Source organism: Rhinolophus hipposideros, assembly GCF_964194185.1.
Source record: "Rhinolophus hipposideros genome assembly, chromosome: 21".
NCBI classification, from domain to species: Eukaryota; Metazoa; Chordata; class Mammalia; order Chiroptera; family Rhinolophidae; genus Rhinolophus; species Rhinolophus hipposideros.
This window is the reverse complement of record NC_138067.1, coordinates 39,920,124-39,941,426: the sequence shown is the minus strand read 5'-3', so window position 1 is coordinate 39,941,426 and position 21,303 is coordinate 39,920,124. Positions and strand designations below refer to the sequence as shown.

Here is a 21,303-nt window from a genome sequence, read left to right as displayed (position 1 = left end):
AGCCACCACCCGCCACGGAGGCTCCTTTGTTTTAGAGATCTTGGTTGATTTCAGTAATAGACCTTTTGGGCTAGTTTGTTTTCTCTTCCTTTTCAAATCCCTGCTCAGACATTTTAAAGTCAGCAGTAAAGAGTGAGACCTTGAAACCTTAGGCTCCCACCCTCAACCCCAAGAAAAGCAGCACCCCAGGCCTGTGCAGTCTCCTTCTCTCCCCGTGACCTCACTATGTGGCCCACAGCCAGGCGCGCTCTGTAGTTTCCAGGTCTTATAAGTAATGAACCTGTACCTTTTCCAAGTTTCCCGACAGTTACTGCTAAAGGGCATCTTGCAATCATAATAAGAACGAGGAGAGCTGGTCCAGTCACAACATTGATTATTGATGGGCTCAGACAGTCACACAACAAACGTTTTGGAACCAGACAGAGGTGGTGGTTGCACAACATTGTGAAGGGACAAAATGCTGCTGAATTGTTAATGTTACGTTATGTGACTTTCACCTCAATTTTTTAAATCCTAAAAAAACAGAGTGGTGGAAAAGACTAGATTAAGAGAAAAAGGGCATTAGAGACAGAGAGTTAGAGAGAGAAGCAAAAAGAAAAGGAGACGGGCCCAGGAAACATACACAGTCAGTCGCTTACAAGGTTATGTGAAATAAAAAGGCAAGATACAAACCCCTGTCAAACCTATAAACAGGAGAGACTGGAAACATCCCACATGTAATAGTGGTTGTCTCTAGAGAGTGGGATTATGGGGATTTTTTTCTTCCTATTTCACAAATTACATACAATGAATATGATTACTTTTATAATCAGATTTTTAACATTTTTAAACAAAATTTTAATAAAAAATATACTTTTCGAAGAGAGACAAAAAGGAGGGCATCCCCGTGGGTGCTCAGATAGCATGAAGGGGACAGCAGGAGCTTTGCCAATGGGTCTAAAGGGGCCCAACTGAATCCGAATGAGAGGGTGCCCCACGACCGGGCTCCCAGGGATAGCAATGGACTTACGGGTGAGGTCAGGCAGCAGCCAGGCGTTGCAGTTGACCTGGTAGAGCAGCACATCGCTGCTGAACTCATCAGGGTCCGAGCGCCCCCCGAGGACCACCATGGTATCCCCTAGCAGAGCTGAGGCATGGAAAAGTCGGGGGTGGGGCTGTTGGGGAGACAGGTAGTGAGATGGCCTGTCAAGGCCCACAGTCCTCTCCTCACTCTCTCAGCTCACCTGCCACCCCAAATCTCCCTAGCCCCCCACCAGCACAGCTCATCCTATCTTTCCTCAGATCTTATCTCCTTCCTCTAAGAAACCTCCCTCATTCCTCAGAGCAGATCCCAGAATGATCTCTTTCCCCCTGAACCCCTACATCCTCAGGAACCTAGCCGGGACTGCTTAGGAAGAACCCCACGTTCTCCTGTGACTTCGCCAGCTGGGCTGGGGGTGTCTGCAGTGAGGCTTGGGTCTCTCACTTTCACTTCCCTCAGTCCAGTCCCATAAAGAGCTTGGAAAAATGCTGGTGGACAGAAAATCCAATTGTCTCTGACCAGCACATCCGAGGTTTCGCCATCTCCCACACACCCTATCCTTTGGCCCTGAAGGCAGGAAGCTCAAGCACCCTCAATCCCCATTTATAGATGCGGGGGCCAGGAAGAGGAGGGGTCTGCCAGGGCTGTACCAAGAGTGGGGTGCAGCTGGGGCAGAATCCAGGCCTCCGACTTCCTGGGCGAGGAATCTTTCCTCCAAGCCAGGGATAGAAGAAGGGAAGACTTGGGGTACCCTTCAGTTTAGTTTAGGGGACTGGAAAGGAGGGGCAGTAGGAATCCAGGGTCGAGCAGTCCCTGGGTCACTGGGATGGGGGCCCCTCCCTCTTCCATGCCCTACATCCATCTGTCTGGACTTCCTTTCCTGACCTTTGCCCCCTGAGAAGGGGCCAGAAGGCTCCAGGTGCGGTCAGGACAGTGCAGGGAGTAGAGCTCAGGGGATGGGGCTGCCAGCTCCACGTGGAAACGGAAACCCCCAAACACGTAGAGGGAGTCGGTGGCCTCGTGGTATACCGCAGAATGACCATAGAGACCTGGCAGGGTTGGGGGGCAGAGTGAGCACAGACACCGGGCAAGGGCTGCTGATCAAGAACTTGCCCGCCTTCCTGGGCTCCCCTTCTTGTGACCACAACATCCTCCCAGGCCCCGAGGCCAGACCTAGGATCCCAACCCCTCGCTCTCCCATCAGTTCAAAGGACAATCTTAACAGAGACTCAGGGAAAGAGAAGAGAGGGAGATGCTGTGGCCAGAATATTCTGGGGACAGTGACCAAAAAAATATAGATGAGGTAGAAAAAGAATACCTGAGGGCTGGTGATCTAGGCCCTGAGGGAGGGAGATGGTGACCCACTGCTACTGGGCAGGAGGTGGGCAGCTTATCATGGAGTCTGGGAGGGGTAAATAGAGAACCTGAACTTCTCACGAGATAGTTCCCTGAGAATCTGGGTGGGGGTGGGGGAAGACATGGAGATAACAAGACATGGGGGGCAATGACCACAGAGTACTGGAGTGAATAGAGAGCCTACATGAAGCCCTGGACGGTGGAACAGTCAAAGGTGCTGTGGCCTCCCTTCCCCAGCCCCACCCACCTGTAGGCGGTGTCCCGCTCTGAGCTCCGGATACCCAGGTGCCGGTTGCTAGCTGGTACTCGAGCAGCTGCTGGTTGAAGCCATTTTCAGGGGAGTAACCACCCACCAGGAACAGAGACAGGCCTCGGCGGGCGGTAAGAGTATGACCAGCAACGGCTGGAAGTTCCACAGTCTGGGGGGCCTGACGGACAGAGGGTGGAGGTCACAGGTGGCCAGAGGTCAGGGGTCATCTTATGGACAGAAGCAAGGCTCAGAGCTCCCACACTCGCCTTGAACCACTCAGGAGGTAGTGAGCTGCCCAGGGCCGGTCAGACCCTAGACCTTCCAACTAGCCCTGTCTCAGCAGGCTTGCAGTAGACCTCCTGCCATTTCTGCCTCTCAGTGTCACTTCCTCAGGAGCCACCTGTGTCCCTTTAAGAAGCCCTGCCCCTCTCCTCTCACTCTAGCTGCATAGGGCTGACTGTTTCCACGCCACAGGCTATATCCCAGCCTGGCTAACCAGAGTATCACATCCCTTTGGCCAGAGAATGGCTAGGAAATATAATGTGACCCAGATGACCAATGAAATTCAATTCTGGGACTTGTGCTAGAGCCTCAGAGAGGAAGCCATTTCCTCTGGGGGCAAAGCTGGCAGAAGCTGCTCTGGCCATCTTTGCCAAAGCCCAGATGCGGGGGTTGGGGGTGGGAGAGATGCTCACCTTCTCCTGCCGCCACTGCAGGGTGGTGAGGTTGAGGACCCAGAAGTCTCGGGTGACGCCCCCAGCTGTGAGCCCCCCCAGCAGGTACATGGCACCACGGCCAGCGGGCACATAGGCAGCCGCGTGGAAGGAGCGGGGTGAGGGCCCTGGGCCCCCGTCCTCGGCTCCTGCCAGCATCTGTGTCCACCGCCGTTCACTCACTGAGTACCTGGGGCCGAGACGCAAATAAGTAGCCTCACTGTCCAGTCATCCCAGCATCCCTTGAGGTGACCCCGACAGGTCTCCCGACATCCCCTAGGGTGACCTTCCTACAACAGTCACCTTACTATGCCCTGGGGTAGCACCATCCAAAAAGTATCCCACCCCTGAGGTAAGCCTTCTAGGATAAGTGTCCCAGCAACCTTTGGGGTGTCCGTCATCTGTAGAGGTTTGCCTGCACCCCCCAGAGAGGGCTCTTGTGTGACAGACACTTCAGCACCCCCTGAGGTGACCTTCTCTTACTTAGGTATCCCACCTCCCCAGGGCAGTCCTCACCTGTACAGGTTTCCCAGCAGTCCCTGGGGCAGGCCTAGGCCCCCAAACATCCACAGGGTGGCATCAGGTCCCTCCACCATGGTGTGCCCCAGGCGATGCAGGAAGCGGCTAGCAGTGTCCTGGCAGTGGGGATAAGGAAGTGAGGGGTCAGGCTAAGGTCACGACCAAGTGTCAGGCTGAGTATAGGGCCTGGGGGGTGGTCCCAGGAGTGGAGGGGAGAGAATGATCCCGGCAGTGTGGCACCTCCCCAGACAGGAGGTGGCCACAACTCACAGCTGAGAGGCGGCTATCCATGAGCGTTTCCCAGACCAGCTGTCCACCACCCAGCTTCGTGGCACAGTCGGGGCCCCCGAAGCCCTCAGCACAGATGCACACGCCCAGGCTCTGGGAGACAACAGAAGGAGGCTCAGAAGGAACCCTGAGCACCACTCCTGTCCCACCTGGCTTGCCCTGTCCCACCTGTACCTGGTTACAGGTCCCTGCCCCATTGTGGGCGTTGCAGTTTTCAGGACACAGAGCCATGCGGCAGTGTGGGCCAGCCCAGCCCTGGGGACAGCGGCAGAGTCCAGCACCTGCATCCCCATCATGGGGCACACACTCCTGGGGGACAGGGCAGCTCCCAGGGCCCCCTGACCCGCAGCGGGCAGAGCCCACCGAGGCATTGAAGCCCCAGGACGAGGAGCCATTGGCCTCCCAATGCAGCACAAGCAGCCCTGTGGGGAAGAGGCCAGAAACATGTAGCAAGGTCACAGTGCAGGCGCTGCTCCACCCCACGTTTTGAGAAGACCCCGTGTAATTGGGTAGGGAAGCAAAGCACCTCGGTCATCCACAATCACTGCCATGATTTACTGCCCTGCACACCGCACACACTCTCCTTCATCAGCCCATCAAGTTCCATTGGTTTTAAAACCTCAATTTCTCATATCCACCCATCTGGCCTAGCCACCAGCACCAGTTCCCCCACCCCACCCCCACCACTGGTCTTCCTGGGTCCCCTACACTCTGCCTTTTATAGCAGCCCATGAAGCTGATCCTGTCACTCACAACCTCCAAACCTTCCATAGCTCCCTCCTGCTCTTATGTAAAACCAAGTCTCCTTAGAGAGTAGACTGGGGAGAACGCACGGAAATTAATGATATGCAAAACACTGCCTCAGTACAGTTATATTTTTTAAACAGAAAGACCCTACAGGCCCTCTGACGTCATCACCTCCCATTCTCCAGCCCTCCGGCTCCAGCACCGGCTCCAGCACCGCCTCCCCTTGCCCCCTTCTCAGGGCCAGGGCATCTGCTATTCCTCCTCCTGGAGAAGTCACCCTCGCCCACACCACCCCCTTCAGGCCTCAAGTGAAACTTCACCTCTGTACAGAAGCCCTCCCGACTCCCCAGACAGGCCAGGCGCCCACTCTTTTCCACTTCCCTATGTCCTTCACTACTCTGAGCCTTTTTGTTCGCCGCCCCCACCACACACACACTGTGAATCCATGCAGGCAGCACCTTTGTCCCCTGTTCACTGCTGCACCTCCAGAATCTAGCGCAGGCCTGGCTCACCGCAGGTGCTAAGTAAACACTTACCAAGTGAAATGAAAATGAGGGCCCCTCAACTGCAAGGGGTCTACAGTCCACTAGCTACAATTCTGCCCTGTCCCCAAGTTTGGAGCCACTCTGATGTCTTCCCCACCCTTTTTGACTCCTCAGAGAGACCCTGACCCCCATGTTCCCATTTTGTTATTCTTCAAACCCCAAACTACAGCCTTTCCAAATCTGGGCCCTCCAATCACCATGGATAACAAATTATTTCTAGTGTATCTCCGTGGGACTAAGCTGGGTTTCTCTCAGCCCTGCCGATGTTTGGGGCCTAGGGAACGCTGGCTGTGAAGGTTCCTGTGCACTGTAGGAGCAGCACCTCTGGCCCCACCCAGGAGATGCCAGCAGCACCCCCAATCATGACAATCAGACCATCTCCAGACATTGCCAAATGTCCCAAGGGTATGATCAGCCCTGGTTGAGAACCATGGACTGAGGGGACGCTCAGGGACCCTCACACCAGCCCCATTCTGTGTGCCCCAGACGTGTCTTGCTTGGCCCTACTCTCCAGAGGCAGCCAGCGCAATCCTCTCTACTTGCTTCTCAGCTGAAGAAACTGAGGCCCAGAGGTGGCAAGGGACTGCATCACCCAGCAAGTCCGTGGCGGAGTTGGGCTGGGCCTTGAGCCCACCTCAGTTGGCAAGGTGCAGGGTCAGTGACACACAGCACAGGACAGAGGTCCCCCCTGACCCAGTCCCCATACCAGACAGGGCCTGCACAGTGAGGGGTCTGTCTCGCCGCTGGCCGCAAAAGGCAGCAATGAGGCTACGGTCCGACTGCACGACACCAGTGTCCAGGAAGCGGGGGAAGCCATCAAAGGCCAGCACATAGCTCAGCTGCAGGGGTACAAAGCGGAGGGTTAGGGGATGATGAGGCTGAGAAAGAGGGATGCTTGGGGTCTGGAAGGCGAGTTTAAGAGGAGAGGGCAAGGTGAGACGGGGAAACGGGCTGTTTGAACATCCTGGGCAGATTTTCAAACTGGCATGGAGGCTACCATTTCCCTGGTGTGTTGACAGCAGACATGGCTAATCAATAGGCACTGTCACCTGGAGCCTTTTTCTCAATCCACAGCGCCTGGTGGCCACTACTAATTGATCAGAATTGGCATACACAGTGTAAATGTTTGCCATGCCTGGACTGGGGCAAGGGAGTTTGAGGACCTGGGGAACGGAGACTCAGAGTTCAGAAAACAGGAGGTGATCTGGGAAACGGGAAGGTCTGTGGGTGTAGGAATGAAGGGCTGGGGGTCTGAAACAGAAATAGAATTTGGGGTTTGAAGAATAACAAAATGGGAACGTGGGGGTCAGGGTCTCTCTGAGGAGTCAAAAAGGGTGAGGGAGACATGGGTCCGAGCCCTCGTGCTCTTAGAGCTCACCGTGCAGGGGGTGCTGCTGTCAGGGGAGAAGGTGAGGGTGAGTGGTGGACAGAGCGTCCCCGGGGCACAGGGCTGCAGAACCTCTGTGGCCGAGACGACCCACACACAATAGGACAGGCCTGGCCCGGCTTTTGCTGCTGCACCACCTGGAGGCAGCAGCCCCCCAACCCGGCGTGAGCCTAGTGCCACTGAGGACACGTTGGTGAGGAGGGCACGACCCCCACACTCCCGGAAGCAGGAGCCACCGGCCCTGAGGAAATGGAGGAGAGCCAGTGTCAGATCAGGCCCGGCCCCATCCCACCTCATCCCGAAGCCCCCCACCCCATGTGGCTGGCCCCTGGCTCACCGGGGGTCCCCGTAGTAGCCGGGGGAGCAAAGCTGGCAGTGGGCACCCTCAGTGTGGTCCTGGCAGAAGCAGAGCCCGCTGAGGTTGTCGCAGTGGCCACGGCGTGGGTCCCCATGCCCGTTGCACTGGCAGGGCCGGCAGCCGCCCGAGCCCGTGGCATTACCAAAGCTGCCAGGCCGGCACCGTTCGCAGTACTCCCCCCACGTCCAGTCTGTGGAGGCCCCAGCAGGCAGGACGCAGTGTCAGGGGCAAGGGCAGGAAGGGGCCTGACCAACTGGCTCAGCTGATCCCTGACCCAACCTGGCTGCTTCAAAGGAGGGTAACCAGGGCCCAGATTGGGGTAATAGCAAGTCCCAAATGGAGGCCCCATCAAAGAGATGGGTGGCACTGAAGCCTGTCTGGGGTCATGAGTAGGCAATGGGGCAGGAGGACCCAGAGCTGGGTGAGGAGGCACTGAAGCCCATGTAGAGAAAAAGAAACTGGAGCCCTAATGAAGCTCCCTTGAGGCCAGTCCGGGGGAGTTCGGGAGGAGGGCAGCTCACCCTGGCACTCATCGCAGAAGCCAGGCCCCCGCTTGCGGCAGTGGCTGTGGAAGTTGCAGCCACAGTCTCGGGAACAGCGAGGGGCAGGAGGTCCCGGGGCAGGCGTGGGCAGGGGCAGGTCAGATGTCCAGCCCAGGTCACACATGCAGGCGAAATCAGGGGGGCCACTGCACACACCATGGCCACAGTCCTCCAGGCACCTGAGGGGCCATGGCAGGGGTGGGGGAAAAGTCTCCAAGGCAGCCTCCCCCCCGTCACCCCACTCCACCCCATCATCTCCATGGCAACACCAACACAAGCTATTGCCTGTTCCACTGCCCTGGAATACATTGCTGGCCCTGTCTCCAAGGTAACCCCATCACACGCGGCAACTGGTCTCTATAGTAACAACACATCACCACTGGTGATCGGTTCTTTGTGAAAACCCTGTTTCAGCTTGGTCCTCCTCCATCTCTACTGCCGAAGACTACAGCCCGCAGTCTGTGCGTGACCTATCTCCACAGTAACTAGTGTTACGTTGGGGACCCTGTCACTCTAATGAGGGCCTAGTCTGCAAATGAAAACCCAACGCTCACTGGGGATACTGTTTCCATAGGAGGGATCTCAGCACCGTAATCACTTACTCCCTCCACCTCCATGTGCCCCAGCCATGGGGCAACATTTCTGTGGAAACCCATGCCCCACTCACGTGCGGTTGCAGTATGTGATACCATCGCCTTGGTAGCCCCGCTGGCAGTGACATTCATAGCTGAGGGGCGTGTTCAGGCAGGTTGCCCGCAGGTGGCACCGTGCCAGGCCCAGGCGACACTCATCCACATCTGGACAACGGGCATATGCCCAGCGGGCAGGGAGGGCCACAGACAGCCCCAGGCCCTCCCCCACCCACAGGGAACAGTTACCCCCACCCAGGGGCCCTGAGAAGTCCCCCTGGAGGCACCTGGTGGGTGAGAGATTGAAGAAGGGGGTGGGATGAGGGAAGATGATGAAGAAACAAGAGATAAGGGGCAAGGAACCAGTGACAGAGAGAGGAGGCCAACAGAGAGAGAGAAACAGAAATATGAATATGGAGAAAGAAACAGGAGAAATGGAAGACAGAGAAACCAAGAGAAGTTAGACAAAAAATATTTTAAAAGACAAACCGAAGAGAGACAGAGACAGGACTACAGTGAAAGGGAGAGGAGAGACAGAAACAGAAAGCCAAGGAGAAAGAAAGATGACAGAAAACAAGTCACAGAGACAGAAAAAAAGTGGAGCGGGAGAAAACAGAAATTGAAATGGAGAGAAAGGGGAAAGGAGAGAAAAAGAGATGATGGTAGGGAATCAGGCAAAGGGGCAGAGAAACAGAACAGCCATTAGAATTCAGGCTGTGGAGAGCCCCCCATCCTGCCCAGGCCCCCCCATCCTGCCCAGACCCCCCCATCCTGCCCAGGCCCCCCCATCCTGCCCGGGCCCCCCCATCCTGCCCAGGCCCCCCCATCCTGCCCAGGCCCCCCCATCCTGCCCGGGCCCCCCCATCCTGCCCGGGCCCCCCCATCCTGCCCGGGCCCCCCCATCCTGCCCGGCCCCCCCATCCTGCCCAGCCCCCTGCCTCTGTCCAGGTCTCACCGTCCCAGCGTGGGGTTGTCCTCATTGCCACACCAGCCGCACTCGTGACTCTGCAGACACTCATGGCAGGTCAGGAAGCCGTCACAGCTCCGACACCTCGGCTCTGAGTGCACGCTACAGGGTGACAGGTGACGGGGGAGGGGGTGTCAGAGCCCAGCCCCCTCCACTGGTCTCCACCCAGCCCTCTATGAGCCAGGCCACCAGGATCGTACCTGTCGTCCCAGCCTCGGCAGCCCCCATGTGGGTACCGGGCCAGGTAGGCAGCAAACAGGAAGCAGGTGTGAGTAGACTGGCACCAGGCACACTGGCTCGAGTTGGCCAGGCAATCATCACAGGTCAGGCGCCTGGGGTGAGGAGTGGAGCCAGGGTCACGCCATAGCTGACCAATACATACCCCCTCCCTGGGCCCACTGGGACTCACTGGCTGCAGAGAGGGGGACATTCCTCCGGGCTCTTCAGGGCACCCCGACCCCGGCCCCGCCGGCTGCACGCCGCATCCCCTTTGCGGTTGGTGCTCTGATGCCACTCACAGAAGGCGTCCTGGGGGGTTGGAAGCGTAAGAGCCAGCTTGGCCCTCTCCCTTGGCTTCGCAGCGCCCTGCTTTCCTAACCTGCTTCCCCCACAGACCACCCTGCAGGTCCCCCTCTCCCCAACTGCCTGAGTCTCCAGACTTTCCCCTTCAGCCAACAACAGCCATGGCTTCTGCCTGCCCAGCACCTACTCTCTTTTTGGGCACTACACCCCTTTGTGTGACTGAGGTGGGAATCCAGAGGTGAGCAAGGGGCCACCCCCCCCCCACACACACACACACATATACACACTACCCTCATCAACAAGTCCCAGGGCCGGTCGCACAAGACCCAACCACAGCCAGTGCAATGTACTTCTGGGATGTCTGTTGACCTGAGGGGTGACAGTAGCGTAGGGACAGAAAGGTGCTGTCCCCTTGGCTGAGTGGGGGATGAAAGTCCAGAGTGCTGTGGCTCCCTGCTACTCCCAAGGAATGACCATCCGTGGAAAACGAGGATATGGAACGGTGGGAGGGGGATGCCTGACCACGTGGTCTGAACTGCTGGAGGTGCCAGCCTAAAGAGCTGCTCTTGGACTCTGCAGCCTAAGCCCACAAATGACCCTCTAGTGAAAAGGCACTGAGTTGGGATTTTGGCCCTTATGACAGGGAAAGTCCTGACTGACTGAAACCCACTCTTCAGCCCCTCTTCTCCGTGCCCCACCTGGCTCTTGCCTGCAAATCAAAGACAATGGCCCCAGCTGTCTCTCCCAACAGCCATCAGCCATCATGCCCCCTCCGCCCCCTCAGCTACCCACATAAGCCCTGGGAGACCCTCCCCCTTTCCTAGTCGCCTGCTTGGGCTGCGTCCATCTCGAGACAGGCCCTTTGTGGCCTGATGGGCACCTGGGTGCAGGCGTGGCAGTCGCGATGCTCCTCACAGAGTGGGCAGAGGGCGGGCACCAGTACCAGCAGGGACCCACCAGCCCCGTCGTCCCCACAGTGGGCCCCACTCTGGCGCAGGTGGCAGGTGGCACTGGTCAGGCACCAGCCGCAGCCCTGGTCAGCCAGGCAGCCCAGGCAGGAGGAGTAGGAGGCGCAGGCCGCCGAACGGTAAGGCTCCAGGAAGAAGAAGGAGATCTCCTGGGGAAGGAGGCATAGATCTCAGGGGTCCACGTTCTGGGTCAAGGGTCAGGAGCTGAGGTTTGGGGTAGAGGTCAGAGTTTGGAGCTAAAAACAAGGTTGAGAACTCAGGTGTACAGAAAGTCAGGATTTACGACATCAGCAGACAAAGGGGGATGAGAACAATCTAGAGATTAGAGGTCAAAGCACGGAGGGCAGAAGTCAGGGACAGTGGGGTCAGGCCAGGAGAAAGTAGAGATGGGGGCAGGGGTCAGAATATGAGAACAGGTCAGAGTCTGGGGTCAGAGAGCAGAGTCTGGAGGGTGCAAGGTGAAGCTGGCATTCAGAGGCCAAGGTGTGTCGTTCAGAAAGCCCAGGGGATCTGAGGCCCAGGCCTGGGTACTCACGCTGCCTCCTGGCACGCCGGTACGGTCCCACAGCAGGGTGAGCTCGCTGTGCCCAGGGCCCGCCGAGCCGTTGAGCTGACCCCGGATCTCTACTGCGTATTTGTGGCCCCGGCCAGGCAGCGGGAAGAGACGAGCAGACCCTGGGCGCTGTAGCCGCCTCGTCTCCTTCTCCTGATGAGCCACCCAGCGTCCCACCTCCTCCTGGGGTGGGGGTGAGGACAGAGAAGGACCTCAGCACTTTCCACACCTCCCCAACCCCTGAAACCCACCTAGCAGCCACCTCCTCCTGGGAAGAAGAAGGACATCTCAGGGTTCCTTAGACACCCCCCCCAAGAACCCTCAGGTGCCCCCAAATCCACCAGCAATCCTCCTCCTCCTCAGGGGAGTCTGACTTGATAACACAGACCTTCCCTACCTGCTTTAAAATTCCCCCCAAATTGTGTTCACAACTGAAAACCCCAGGGCCCTTCCCCCACAAATGATACATCTCCTGCTTCTGATTTCTCCTCAGCTCTCCCTGCACACATAACCCAGCCCCCGTCTGAACCATAAACAGTCTGCGGGGTGTCCCAGGCACCCTCACCATGTTCTCTGTGTCGGGACCACGGGCCATCCTGGCCAGGACGTGCAGGCGCTGGGCCCGGGCCCACACGGCCACGTCCTCGGCCCCTGGCCCGCCGGGCCCTCCCGGCAGCAGTGGGTGGATGTAACCGCGGTACACTAGGGACACGTCGGTCTCTGGACTGGGTGTCAGAGTGATGGTTGTGCTGCGGACAATCAAGACCTGTGCCAGCCAGGGAGGGGGTGTCTGTGAGTGCATCTCTGAATGGCACACAGCGCCCGCACTCCTCAATCACTCTGGGAGAAGAGTCAGGACGCCAACTCAATCAATGGATAACACGGTCCCAGTGCCCACTCATCGCCACCTCTCCTTACATTTCAGAGTCCTCTTCCCCAGTGCCCCCCACCTCTCCACCTAAGCCCTCGGGAGTTCAGATCAAAATTTTAAAAAATTTAAAACATTTAAAAATCCCTTAACTACAAGGTTTGGAGAACTTCCAGGTTAGAGAACACATCCAAGTGCCAGGAGGGCACCACACCCCAGCTCCACGGGAGTGAAAGCTCCTGTGCTCAGGACCCTTCTGGATCTCACTCTATGTATCATGTCCTCTGTTATATAATTAACCAGTAAGTAAGTGTTTTTTTAAAAAGAGCCCAGATCCAACATTCAAAGTGACAGGCATATCACATGATTTATTGCTAGTAGGTGTTTTGCAACTGCAAATAAATGGAACAACCCAGGCGTTCATCATGGGAGACTGTTTCAATAAACTACAGTACTATAGCATTAGAAATAAATGGAATAGTATGCAGCTGTGAAAAAACATGAAGGTGTTTCTTAAGTTCTCTTATGGGAAGGTTGCTGGGATGTAAGTGGTAGTATACTACTTTTTGTGCAAGAAAGAAAAATGATTAAAAGTCACATCTACTTGCATTGGAATAGGTAGGCTCTGGAAGGATATAAAAATGAAATCCAAATAGATCTTCTGGAGAGAGTTAGGGTAGTCTTAAGTTGCAGGGATACAGGATCCACCTTCCCACACTGAGAGGTAGGGGAGTGGGGTAGATGGGAGAAACCTTGTCACTCAACAACTTTTTACCTCATTTTGATTTTTAAACCACGGGACTATATTACCGATTTTAAAATCAATACGGAGCTGGTAGCTCTTCAATAAGTTCAACACATAATTACCACACGACCCAGCAATTCTGCTCCTAGATATATAGCCAAAAGAGTTGAAAACAGGTTTTTAAACAAAAACTTGTACACGAATGTTCTTAGCACCACTATTCACAACGGCAAAAGGGTGGAAATAACCCAAATATTCATCAGCTGATGAGTGGCTGTAGCATGACCATCCAACGTAAGATGATTCGGCCCCAAAAAGGAATGAAGTTTTGATGCATGTGACAACATGGATGAGCCTTGAAAACATGCTAGATGAAAGAAGCCGGTCACAAAAGGCCACATATTATATGATTCTCTTTATATGACATAAGCAGAGATGGCAAATCCAGAGACAGAAAAAGGTTAGTGGTTGCCAGGGGCCGGGAAGAGGAGAATGGAGAGTGATTACTTAATGGATCGGGGTTTCCTTTGGAGCTGAGGAAAATGTTTTGGAACTAGATAGTGGTGACAGTTGCACAACATTGTGAATGTGCTGAATGTCACTAATGGTAAATTTTATGTTATGTGTCTTTTACCACAATTTAAAAAAATGTTTTTAAATCGATAAGAAAAATCAGACGCTTGAATGTAAAGACTTACAGGGTAAACACAAGAGAGAGAAAGATCCGTTTGGAAAACAAAAACCCTAGGACCAGCCCTTCAACACTGCACACTAGGTCCCATCCCCAGCTCCCCACCTTATCGGGCTGGGAGGCGTTGGGTGGCTGCTGGAAGGTGAGCAGGTGCAGGCCAGGAAGGAAACTCTGGGTGACACAGGCCTCCAGGGATGTAACGAAGACAGGTGCGGGCCCCCACCAGCCCACAGTGCCTGAGATCTGCTCCCCTCGGCAGCGGGCCTGCTCTGTGAGGACAGGAGGGTGGGCGTTGGGAGTCAGTGTGGGGTGCAGTGCTGCCCCCTCCCACATTGCCACTGGTCACTCACCAGGCCGAGGGAGGCAGCTCTCGTTGTGCACGCACCAGCCTAGGGCACCAGGCCCCCGGGGAGGAGCTGCGGGGCCGCTGAATGCAAGGCAGGCCTGGCAGTCACCTAGGAGGCGGCCCAGGCCTAGGCAACTGGCAGCTGGACACTGCAGGGAAGGAAGGGGACAGGGGTTATTGTTATTGTCCACTGGGGCTTAAGGGATCTGGGAAGGGCTGTGGATTCAGGAGTTTGGGGATAGAAGGGGTCAGGAAATTGAAGAAGGGAATTGAACGCTTGGTTAGAATGCAAAAGATCAAGAAGACAGGGGCTGGGGATCTGGGGACAGATATGTTCGAAAGGATTGCAGAGGGGGTCAAAGTTTAGGGGTCAGCAATCAGAAACCAGGGATGCTCAACTTAGGTGTGAAAACAAGCATAAGGAACGGGGGTGTTGGAGGGGGGTAGTCCCTCTCCACTTGCTTTCAGCAGAGAGACACAGTGAGAGCTTGTCTCTGTGCTATGGGACAGAGTGCCAGGAGAGTCACTCACTGCCCCAGAGGGGGTCCCAGGAGGCGGTGCAGCTTGACAGGCCCCCTGACACCAACTGCATTCAGGGTCTCGGGAGCAGACGCTGTGGTCTGTGTACATGGAGCAGTAGTCCAAGTGGTACTGTAGAGAGATGGGGGTGGCAGAGGGGGCTCCTCAGACGGGGGCCTGCTCCCATGTCCCCACTCACTTTGATCATCCCAGGGAACCCTGACTGCTCAGCCGCTGGAGGACCCCCATCCAATCTTCTCCCAGCCCCAAGGACCACTGAGCCTCTGTCCTCAGCCCCAGGGACCTCCATTCCTCCGCCATCGAACCCGTGGCCCTAGGAACCCCCACCCTTTCTCCCAGGGACCCCCAACTTTCTCCCTTATCTGTGGGAACCATGCTACCTCCTCCCCAACCACCCTTTCCCTATAATCCCAGTGCTCACATCTGGGGCAGGTGCCTGGAACACGAAGGGAGGAACCTTGTAGGCCATCAAGTCCCCACGGGGCCGGCCACTGTACCCACCAGCCACCAACAGGACACTGCCACCAAGCACAGCGGCCACATGTGAGTACCGACCACTGGGAGGCGCTGCTCGTCCTAGGAGAATATAAACCGCAAGGACATAAGACCCCGAACCCGCTCCCATGTTCATGGCTCCCCTGCCCAGACGACTAACCCTGACTCTCCTATGCCTCTGCCCAGTCTCCTAGCTCCTGCCCAAGGAAATCCTCCTGGCCTGCCTGGCCCTGCACCAGCTCTAGTCCTCTCTCCCCCGGGATTCCCACACTTCTGCCCATGTCAGCTTTCAAACTGAGCATGATCTTTGGTCAGAAAAATTTGGGTTTAAATCCTGGGTATGACACTTACTTGGGTTCAAATCATGGATCAACTGCTGACTAGCTGTGTGGCCTTGGGCAAGAGACTTGACTTCTCTGAGTCTGGGTTTCCTCCTCTATAAATGGAACCATCACCCCGCCCTTGGGGAGCTGTGAAGCAGGCGGCCTGGCTCTCACCTGTTTTTGTTTGCCCAGGCACCAGCCTCCCTTTTGGTGACAGCCTCTGATTTTCCTCTGGAAAACCACCCTCTCCCACTCCTAGTCCACAAGGCTCAAGTTGAGCCATCCCTGCTTCTGGCAGAAATGAGGCTTTAGCCAAACCTATCAGTTCAGGAATGGGACTCAATTCCTACAATTCTTGGGGGAAAAGGCACTCTCTCCCCTCTGGGCATTTTAAAGGGGTAAAATATAACCCCAGAGCTGCTGGTGACCACCTGCAAAAGGCAAGGCTGCTAGAGAATGAAGTAAACCCAGCTGAGAACTGGAGAGAGAAACGGCTAATGCTACCCTGTGAGCACCTGGATCCAGCCCAACCTGAAGCCAGGAGTTTTCACTCAAGTGAGCCAAGAAATTCTTTTTGCTTAAACTGGTTGGGTTGAATTTCTGTCACTTACAATCAAGAGTCCTGACTGACAGGTCAGTGATTGGTGACTCCCCCACCCTCTTAATAACCTGTATGCTCTGTAAGCACATGGGACTCGGCTCAAGGAATCACAAACTATAGAGGAGGAAGAGGCCTGCAGAAACCTCACACTCTCACCTGCCCAGTGAAGGGGCCTAAAAGAGGGACAGAGGGGCAGAAGAGCCACAGGCAGAAGAGCCCTGGATCGGAGATCTTGCATACCAAGCCTGAGTTTTGTCCCTGACGGTCACATCAGGTTCCTTGGAAACCCTTCCTCCTGTCCACCCCTTAAGTGTTAATGTCCCTTCCTTATGCTTGTTTTCTGTCCTTACTCTTCTGTTCAGTGGGGTGTGAGAACAGACAGGCAGGCCTCTGGGAAGTCCACAGTCCCCTGAAATGATATGCCCACTTTTTGCATATAAATGTCCTTCTGAGGAGAGGGCCTGTGGCTTTCTTCCAGTTCTCAAAGCAGCCTCTGATCTAATGAGTTTGAAAGGTTCTCCACACCCACTTCCAGGTGAGTCACCTGGCCCTGCCCAAGGACTCCAGCTGCTAATGGAAAAACAACGTGCTGAGCCCTTCCCTAGGCTGTCTTCACTCTTCATGCATCATCTCAATTTATTCTCACAATAGCCTAGTGGCTTCAGTGTTATTATAATCCCCATTTACAGATGGGGAAATTGAGGCACAGAGAGATTAAATGATGGTTTTTGTACAGATAGCTGTTTGGGGCCAGTCATCCTGGTTCTGCCACTTGCCCATTGTGTGACCGTGAAAAAGTTGCTTCTTCATCGGCAGTTCCCTGGGGCAGCTGGAAACTGGCAAAACCTGGATTGGATCTGATGCTGTTATAACTGCCTCCCATCTCCATGGCTACAATGCCCTAGTCCTGTCTGCGGTACAGGCTTGCCTCCTGAGCCAGCTCTAACAGGATGTCTTGCTCACCCTGACAAAGACTGCAGTGGCTCCTGTCCAAACCCAGATTCACTGTGGGGGGTAAGTGTGACTGTCAGGAGCCCACCAGGGAATAGAGGGGCCGCTCACCCTCAGGTGTTCCTGGTGGGGCAAGCTCAGCCCCTGACACCCACTGATGGCAGCCGAGGTGGTAGAAGAAGATTCCATCTTCATAGCACTTTTCCTCCTGGTAATGGGTGTGCACATTGCCCCCTGGGAAAGGAGGAAAGAGGCACAGCTGGCAAGCCTGGGGGTATGGGGGACACTCACTCAAGGAGCCTCAGCTCATGGTTGGCCAGGGTCCCTGGCAGGCAAGCGGGATCGGGGGAGCCTCCTCACCATAGACCACCATGTAGTTGCCCAAGACACTGGCCGTGTGGAAGGCTCGCTCCCGCGGACCCTGAAGCCCCTCCCGGCCCTTCAGCGTTGTCCACACCCGCCGATCCACGTGGAAGAGCTCAGTGGAGTTCACCCGCACAGAGAACCTACAGGGGTGGGGCAGAGGAGGGGTTCAGGGCAGGAGGGGCCCCTCTCCCTCCTCTGCACTATTAAGAGCTGAGTGACCATCCAGGATTGAGACGTGCTATGACTGGGTTTATGTCCCCTCAGAACTAGAGGCTCCATGGGCAGGACCCAGGTTGGATTCATGTCTGGGTTCCCCCCCATAACCTAGCCAGGGTTGGACACCAAACAGAGGATGGTGGGAAGGACAGATGGTGGGAGAGTGTGGAGAAGCAAGTGACCAACTGATTGAATGAAAGATTAGAGAGTGAGAGAGTGAGTGAAGGAAGGAAGGAGTGCATGACTGCAGAAGTCTATCAGTGGGCAAAGAACAGAAAAGACTAAAGGCCCAGGTGTTGGGCCAGGCCTGGTCCTGCAGGGCAGGGGTTGTGGGGCAGGTCACTCACCGGGCAGTGGAGGGCCGATGTCCACCGTGAACCAGCAGGGCACGAGATGGGGCATGGAACACCATGGAGTGGCCGGTGGCGGCAGGGGGCCGCCCACCTGCCGGAATCACCTGCTCCCAATAGCCCCCACTGATGCTGTCAAGGTGGAAACGGAAGAGGCCGGAGGAGAAGAGGTCGTGCTGGGTGCGGCCACCAGACACATAGAGCCAGATGTCGTCCACTAGGGCAGCTGCGTGACCTGCCAGGCCTGGTGGCCCCGAGGAACTGGAAGCAGGTGGTGCCAGGAGCTCCCAGTGGCCCCCGCCCAGGGGGCTAAAGGCCCACACATCGCTAGTGAGGGAGCCATCGGCCAGCTCACCTCCCATCAATACCAGGGAGCCAGCCCAGGCCACAGCCACATGCGAGTGACGGGCAGCCTGTGAGGAAGAGACCAGAAGATAGAGATGGAGAGGGGAACAGATGGTAACACAGAGAATGACAAAGAGAGCCAGACACTGAGAGAAAGACAGACGTGAGACAGAGACAGAGATACGCAAAGAGAAAAGAGACAGACCCAGATAGACAGATACATGCAAATAAAAACAGTGGGGAGACAGAAACACAGTAAGAGAGGTGGAGTCAGAGAGACAGGAATGACACAGAAAAGCAGAGAGAAACAGAGGTACAACCCCGACAGAAGAAGACACTAAAACCAAGAATCCAAGACAAAAACAGAGAGATGGACCAAGAGAGACAGGAGACACACAGAAGGAAAAGATGCAGAAAGGGAGATAAAGCAAAACAGAAGAAAACACAATAGAAAGCAGACATGGATGGGTAGATGTTCCCACATCAAGCTGTGGGCTGTGGGGACTGTGGGGTGAAGGGGTGGCTCTGGGGGGCCCTGGCTGGGACTGACAGAGTGGACAGGTGCCTCCAGGCAGGGCGGAAGTAGGATCCATACCGGGGCAGGACTCAGGTCCCAGCGCTCCCAGGTATTGGCAGAGAAGTTGTACAGCACGAGGTCACCCAGGGCACTGTTGAGGTTCTGGCCTGTGGAAGGTAGACGGTTTTAAGCCCTGGCCACAGGCTGTCAGGTCTCCAGTCCCCAGACGCACACCACACATGCTCACCTCCAAAAACGGCCAACAGCCCCGGCGGGGACAGGAAGGCACCAGCTGCCCCGACACGGGCAGAGAAGGCGGGGTCCCCAGCACTCACGTTGTGCCACCAGCCAGCCCCCTGGTTCTCCCACAGGTGCAGGTCACAGGCACGTCCCAGGAAGCCAGGCTCACAGCGACACGGTCCCAGGGGCTGGGGGGAAGAGGACACAAAGGCAGGGATAGAGAGAGAGAAAGAGACAGAGGCAAAGAGAGACAGACAGAGACAGGAAGAAAACAGGCCAACAGACAGGGGAAGAAAGGGACATAGACACAACCAGAAGAGAGAGGTGGAGAAGACAGACCAAGGGAAAAAGAGAGACCCAGAGAGAAAAATGAGGACAGACAGAAGACAGGTTGGCAAAGGGAGACAGTGGTAAGGTCAGTGTCAGCCTGAGCTGGAAGCGCTCACATCTGGGGAGGGCAAGGTAGGAGGGCACGATCCAGGTCCAAAGATGGATACGCTTGGAAGTCCAAGTCATGGCTGGGGACCCAAGGCCAGACAGAGTGGCTGGGTGGGAGGATAGAGTGGGGCCTGGCAAGAGGAAAGAGGGCCGGTTCCCAGGTGAGAGGTGGGTTGTAGATGAGGACAGGAATGGGCTCACGTAAAGGAGGGGCCCCCGATGAAGGTGGGGTTGGGTTGGAGTAATAGGTGAGGTGGGATCTGGAAAGGGAAGGCAGTACTGTGGGCGAGATCAGGGTCCCTGGCGGGGTCAGTGTCATGGCAGAGGGTGGGGTGGTGGAAGGAGGCAGGGGCACAGTCGGATCCAGGAGATGGGAGCAGCAGATGTGGTCACAGATCAGAGCCCCAGGAGGACACAGCTGGAGACAGGCTCACCGAGGCGCAGGTACCATGGCTACCACAGTAGGCTGAGCACTCCTGCAGGCCGCAGTCAGGGCCCCCCCAGCCTGGCTCGCAGGCACACAGCCCTGGGAGCCGACACTGCCCGTGGCTGCGGCAGCCCCCCGGGCACAGGGAGAAGCGGAAGGAGGCGTTGAAGCCCAGCAGGTTGTAGTTGGCGTCGCTGAAGAGGTGCAGCAGCATCTGTGGGCACAGGTGGGCAGGGCTGCGGGACTGAACCGGGGCGCCGGCCACTCCTGCCCCGTCCCCACCCCATGCCCCCAAAAGGGTCCCCACCTCCTTTGTCTCTCTCCACCTTTCTCAGGGCCTGTGTCCTGTCTGATGTCAAGTCTCTCCTGCTGTTTCTCTGCCCCTCCCTGTGTAGATTCACCCCCCCACCCCCCCACATGGAGATCGTCCAAACAGAGCCCCCAGCCCGGCCCCACTAACCTTGCCTGAGGAAGCCTCAATGGGCGGGGGCCGGGTGCTGCCACTCAGACTGGCAAGCAGTGGCGCACGGGGGGTGTCGCCATCGTACACGAACAGGTAGTCATATGTGCACTCCGTGTCCAAGAAAAGGAAGTCCAGAAGGATTCGGTGCTGGGGGCTCGGCGCTGGGCAATGAGAACAGAGGGGCCCGGCTCAGACGTGGACCCTCTCCACACGCCTCCATGCAGCCCACTCAATAACACAAGCCCTGCTCCACGTGATTTGGGGGCCCCAAAGATGAGTTAGACCTGGGCCGTGCCGTGGATGGGCGCCTGATCTCATAGCCCAGGGAGGTCAGAGCGGTGACAGCAAGAGGACAGAAATTCAGAGAAAGAATTGCAGTATCTGCCCTGGAAATGGCTCCTGAGATCAGGCTGAACACCCCTCACTGTTCCCACAGGAAAACTGACGTGCCGAGAGAGGAAGCCCATCCCAGTGGTCACACAGAGCTGTTCCCGTTTACTCTTGAGCAGCAGACATGCCCAGGCCTGGGGCTTAGGGCCGAGGCCCAAGCAGAGAGGCATATCCCAGATGGAGAAGGGCCTCTGTGAGGGTCCCCTGTTCCAGGCCAAACAGAGCTCCGAGGGAAGAGGCCCATTTCTTTCCCCTGGACAAAGGCCGAAACTTGGAGCACCACAACTCCTCTCTGCCCAAGCCAGGTTCTCATCTCTGTTTATTGTGGTAGCTAAGGGCACAGACTCTGGAGCCGGACTGCCTAGGCTCAAATCTTGGCTCTGCCACTTACTAGCTACTAGCTTTGTGACCTTGGGCAAGTCACCTAACCTCTCTGGATTGGTTTCTTCATCTGTAAAGTGGTGAATTCACATTTTTTGGCCACGCCTCCCATCAAAAGGTGAAGGCCGATGCCCTGCCCTTGTATCTGGGAAGAGCCTCAGATACTAGCTTGACCAATACAAAGCAGCAGAAGTGGCAATCTGGGACTTCTGAGGCTAAATCAAAGGAAGCCTGGAAGCTTTTAC

General features: G+C 56.2%; 1 protein-coding gene across 1 annotated transcript in view; it reads right to left on the bottom strand.

Moving 5' to 3' along the window:
* Positions 1-21,303, bottom strand: part of MEGF8 (multiple EGF like domains 8) — a 37,283-nt gene that overhangs the window by 11,369 nt on the left and 4,611 nt on the right. Inside the window, exons 2-30 of the mRNA XM_081033122.1 lie at positions 20,285-20,448; positions 19,832-20,038; positions 18,967-19,147; positions 18,798-18,886; positions 17,855-18,270; positions 17,286-17,431; positions 17,037-17,159; positions 14,977-15,131; positions 14,547-14,666; positions 14,020-14,164; positions 13,775-13,938; positions 11,931-12,131; positions 11,348-11,548; positions 10,725-10,961; positions 9,732-9,850; positions 9,523-9,654; positions 9,311-9,424; positions 8,394-8,642; positions 7,706-7,905; positions 7,164-7,374; positions 6,818-7,067; positions 6,146-6,278; positions 4,322-4,569; positions 4,130-4,240; positions 3,857-3,975; positions 3,323-3,530; positions 2,625-2,805; positions 1,907-2,070; positions 1,010-1,154 (exon numbers count right to left, since the gene is read on the bottom strand). Coding sequence (XP_080889248.1) covers positions 1,010-1,154; positions 1,907-2,070; positions 2,625-2,805; positions 3,323-3,530; positions 3,857-3,975; positions 4,130-4,240; positions 4,322-4,569; positions 6,146-6,278; positions 6,818-7,067; positions 7,164-7,374; positions 7,706-7,905; positions 8,394-8,642; positions 9,311-9,424; positions 9,523-9,654; positions 9,732-9,850; positions 10,725-10,961; positions 11,348-11,548; positions 11,931-12,131; positions 13,775-13,938; positions 14,020-14,164; positions 14,547-14,666; positions 14,977-15,131; positions 17,037-17,159; positions 17,286-17,431; positions 17,855-18,270; positions 18,798-18,886; positions 18,967-19,147; positions 19,832-20,038; positions 20,285-20,448 — 5,133 coding nt within the window. The remainder of the gene's footprint in view (positions 1-1,009; positions 1,155-1,906; positions 2,071-2,624; positions 2,806-3,322; positions 3,531-3,856; positions 3,976-4,129; positions 4,241-4,321; positions 4,570-6,145; positions 6,279-6,817; positions 7,068-7,163; positions 7,375-7,705; positions 7,906-8,393; positions 8,643-9,310; positions 9,425-9,522; positions 9,655-9,731; positions 9,851-10,724; positions 10,962-11,347; positions 11,549-11,930; positions 12,132-13,774; positions 13,939-14,019; positions 14,165-14,546; positions 14,667-14,976; positions 15,132-17,036; positions 17,160-17,285; positions 17,432-17,854; positions 18,271-18,797; positions 18,887-18,966; positions 19,148-19,831; positions 20,039-20,284; positions 20,449-21,303) is intronic.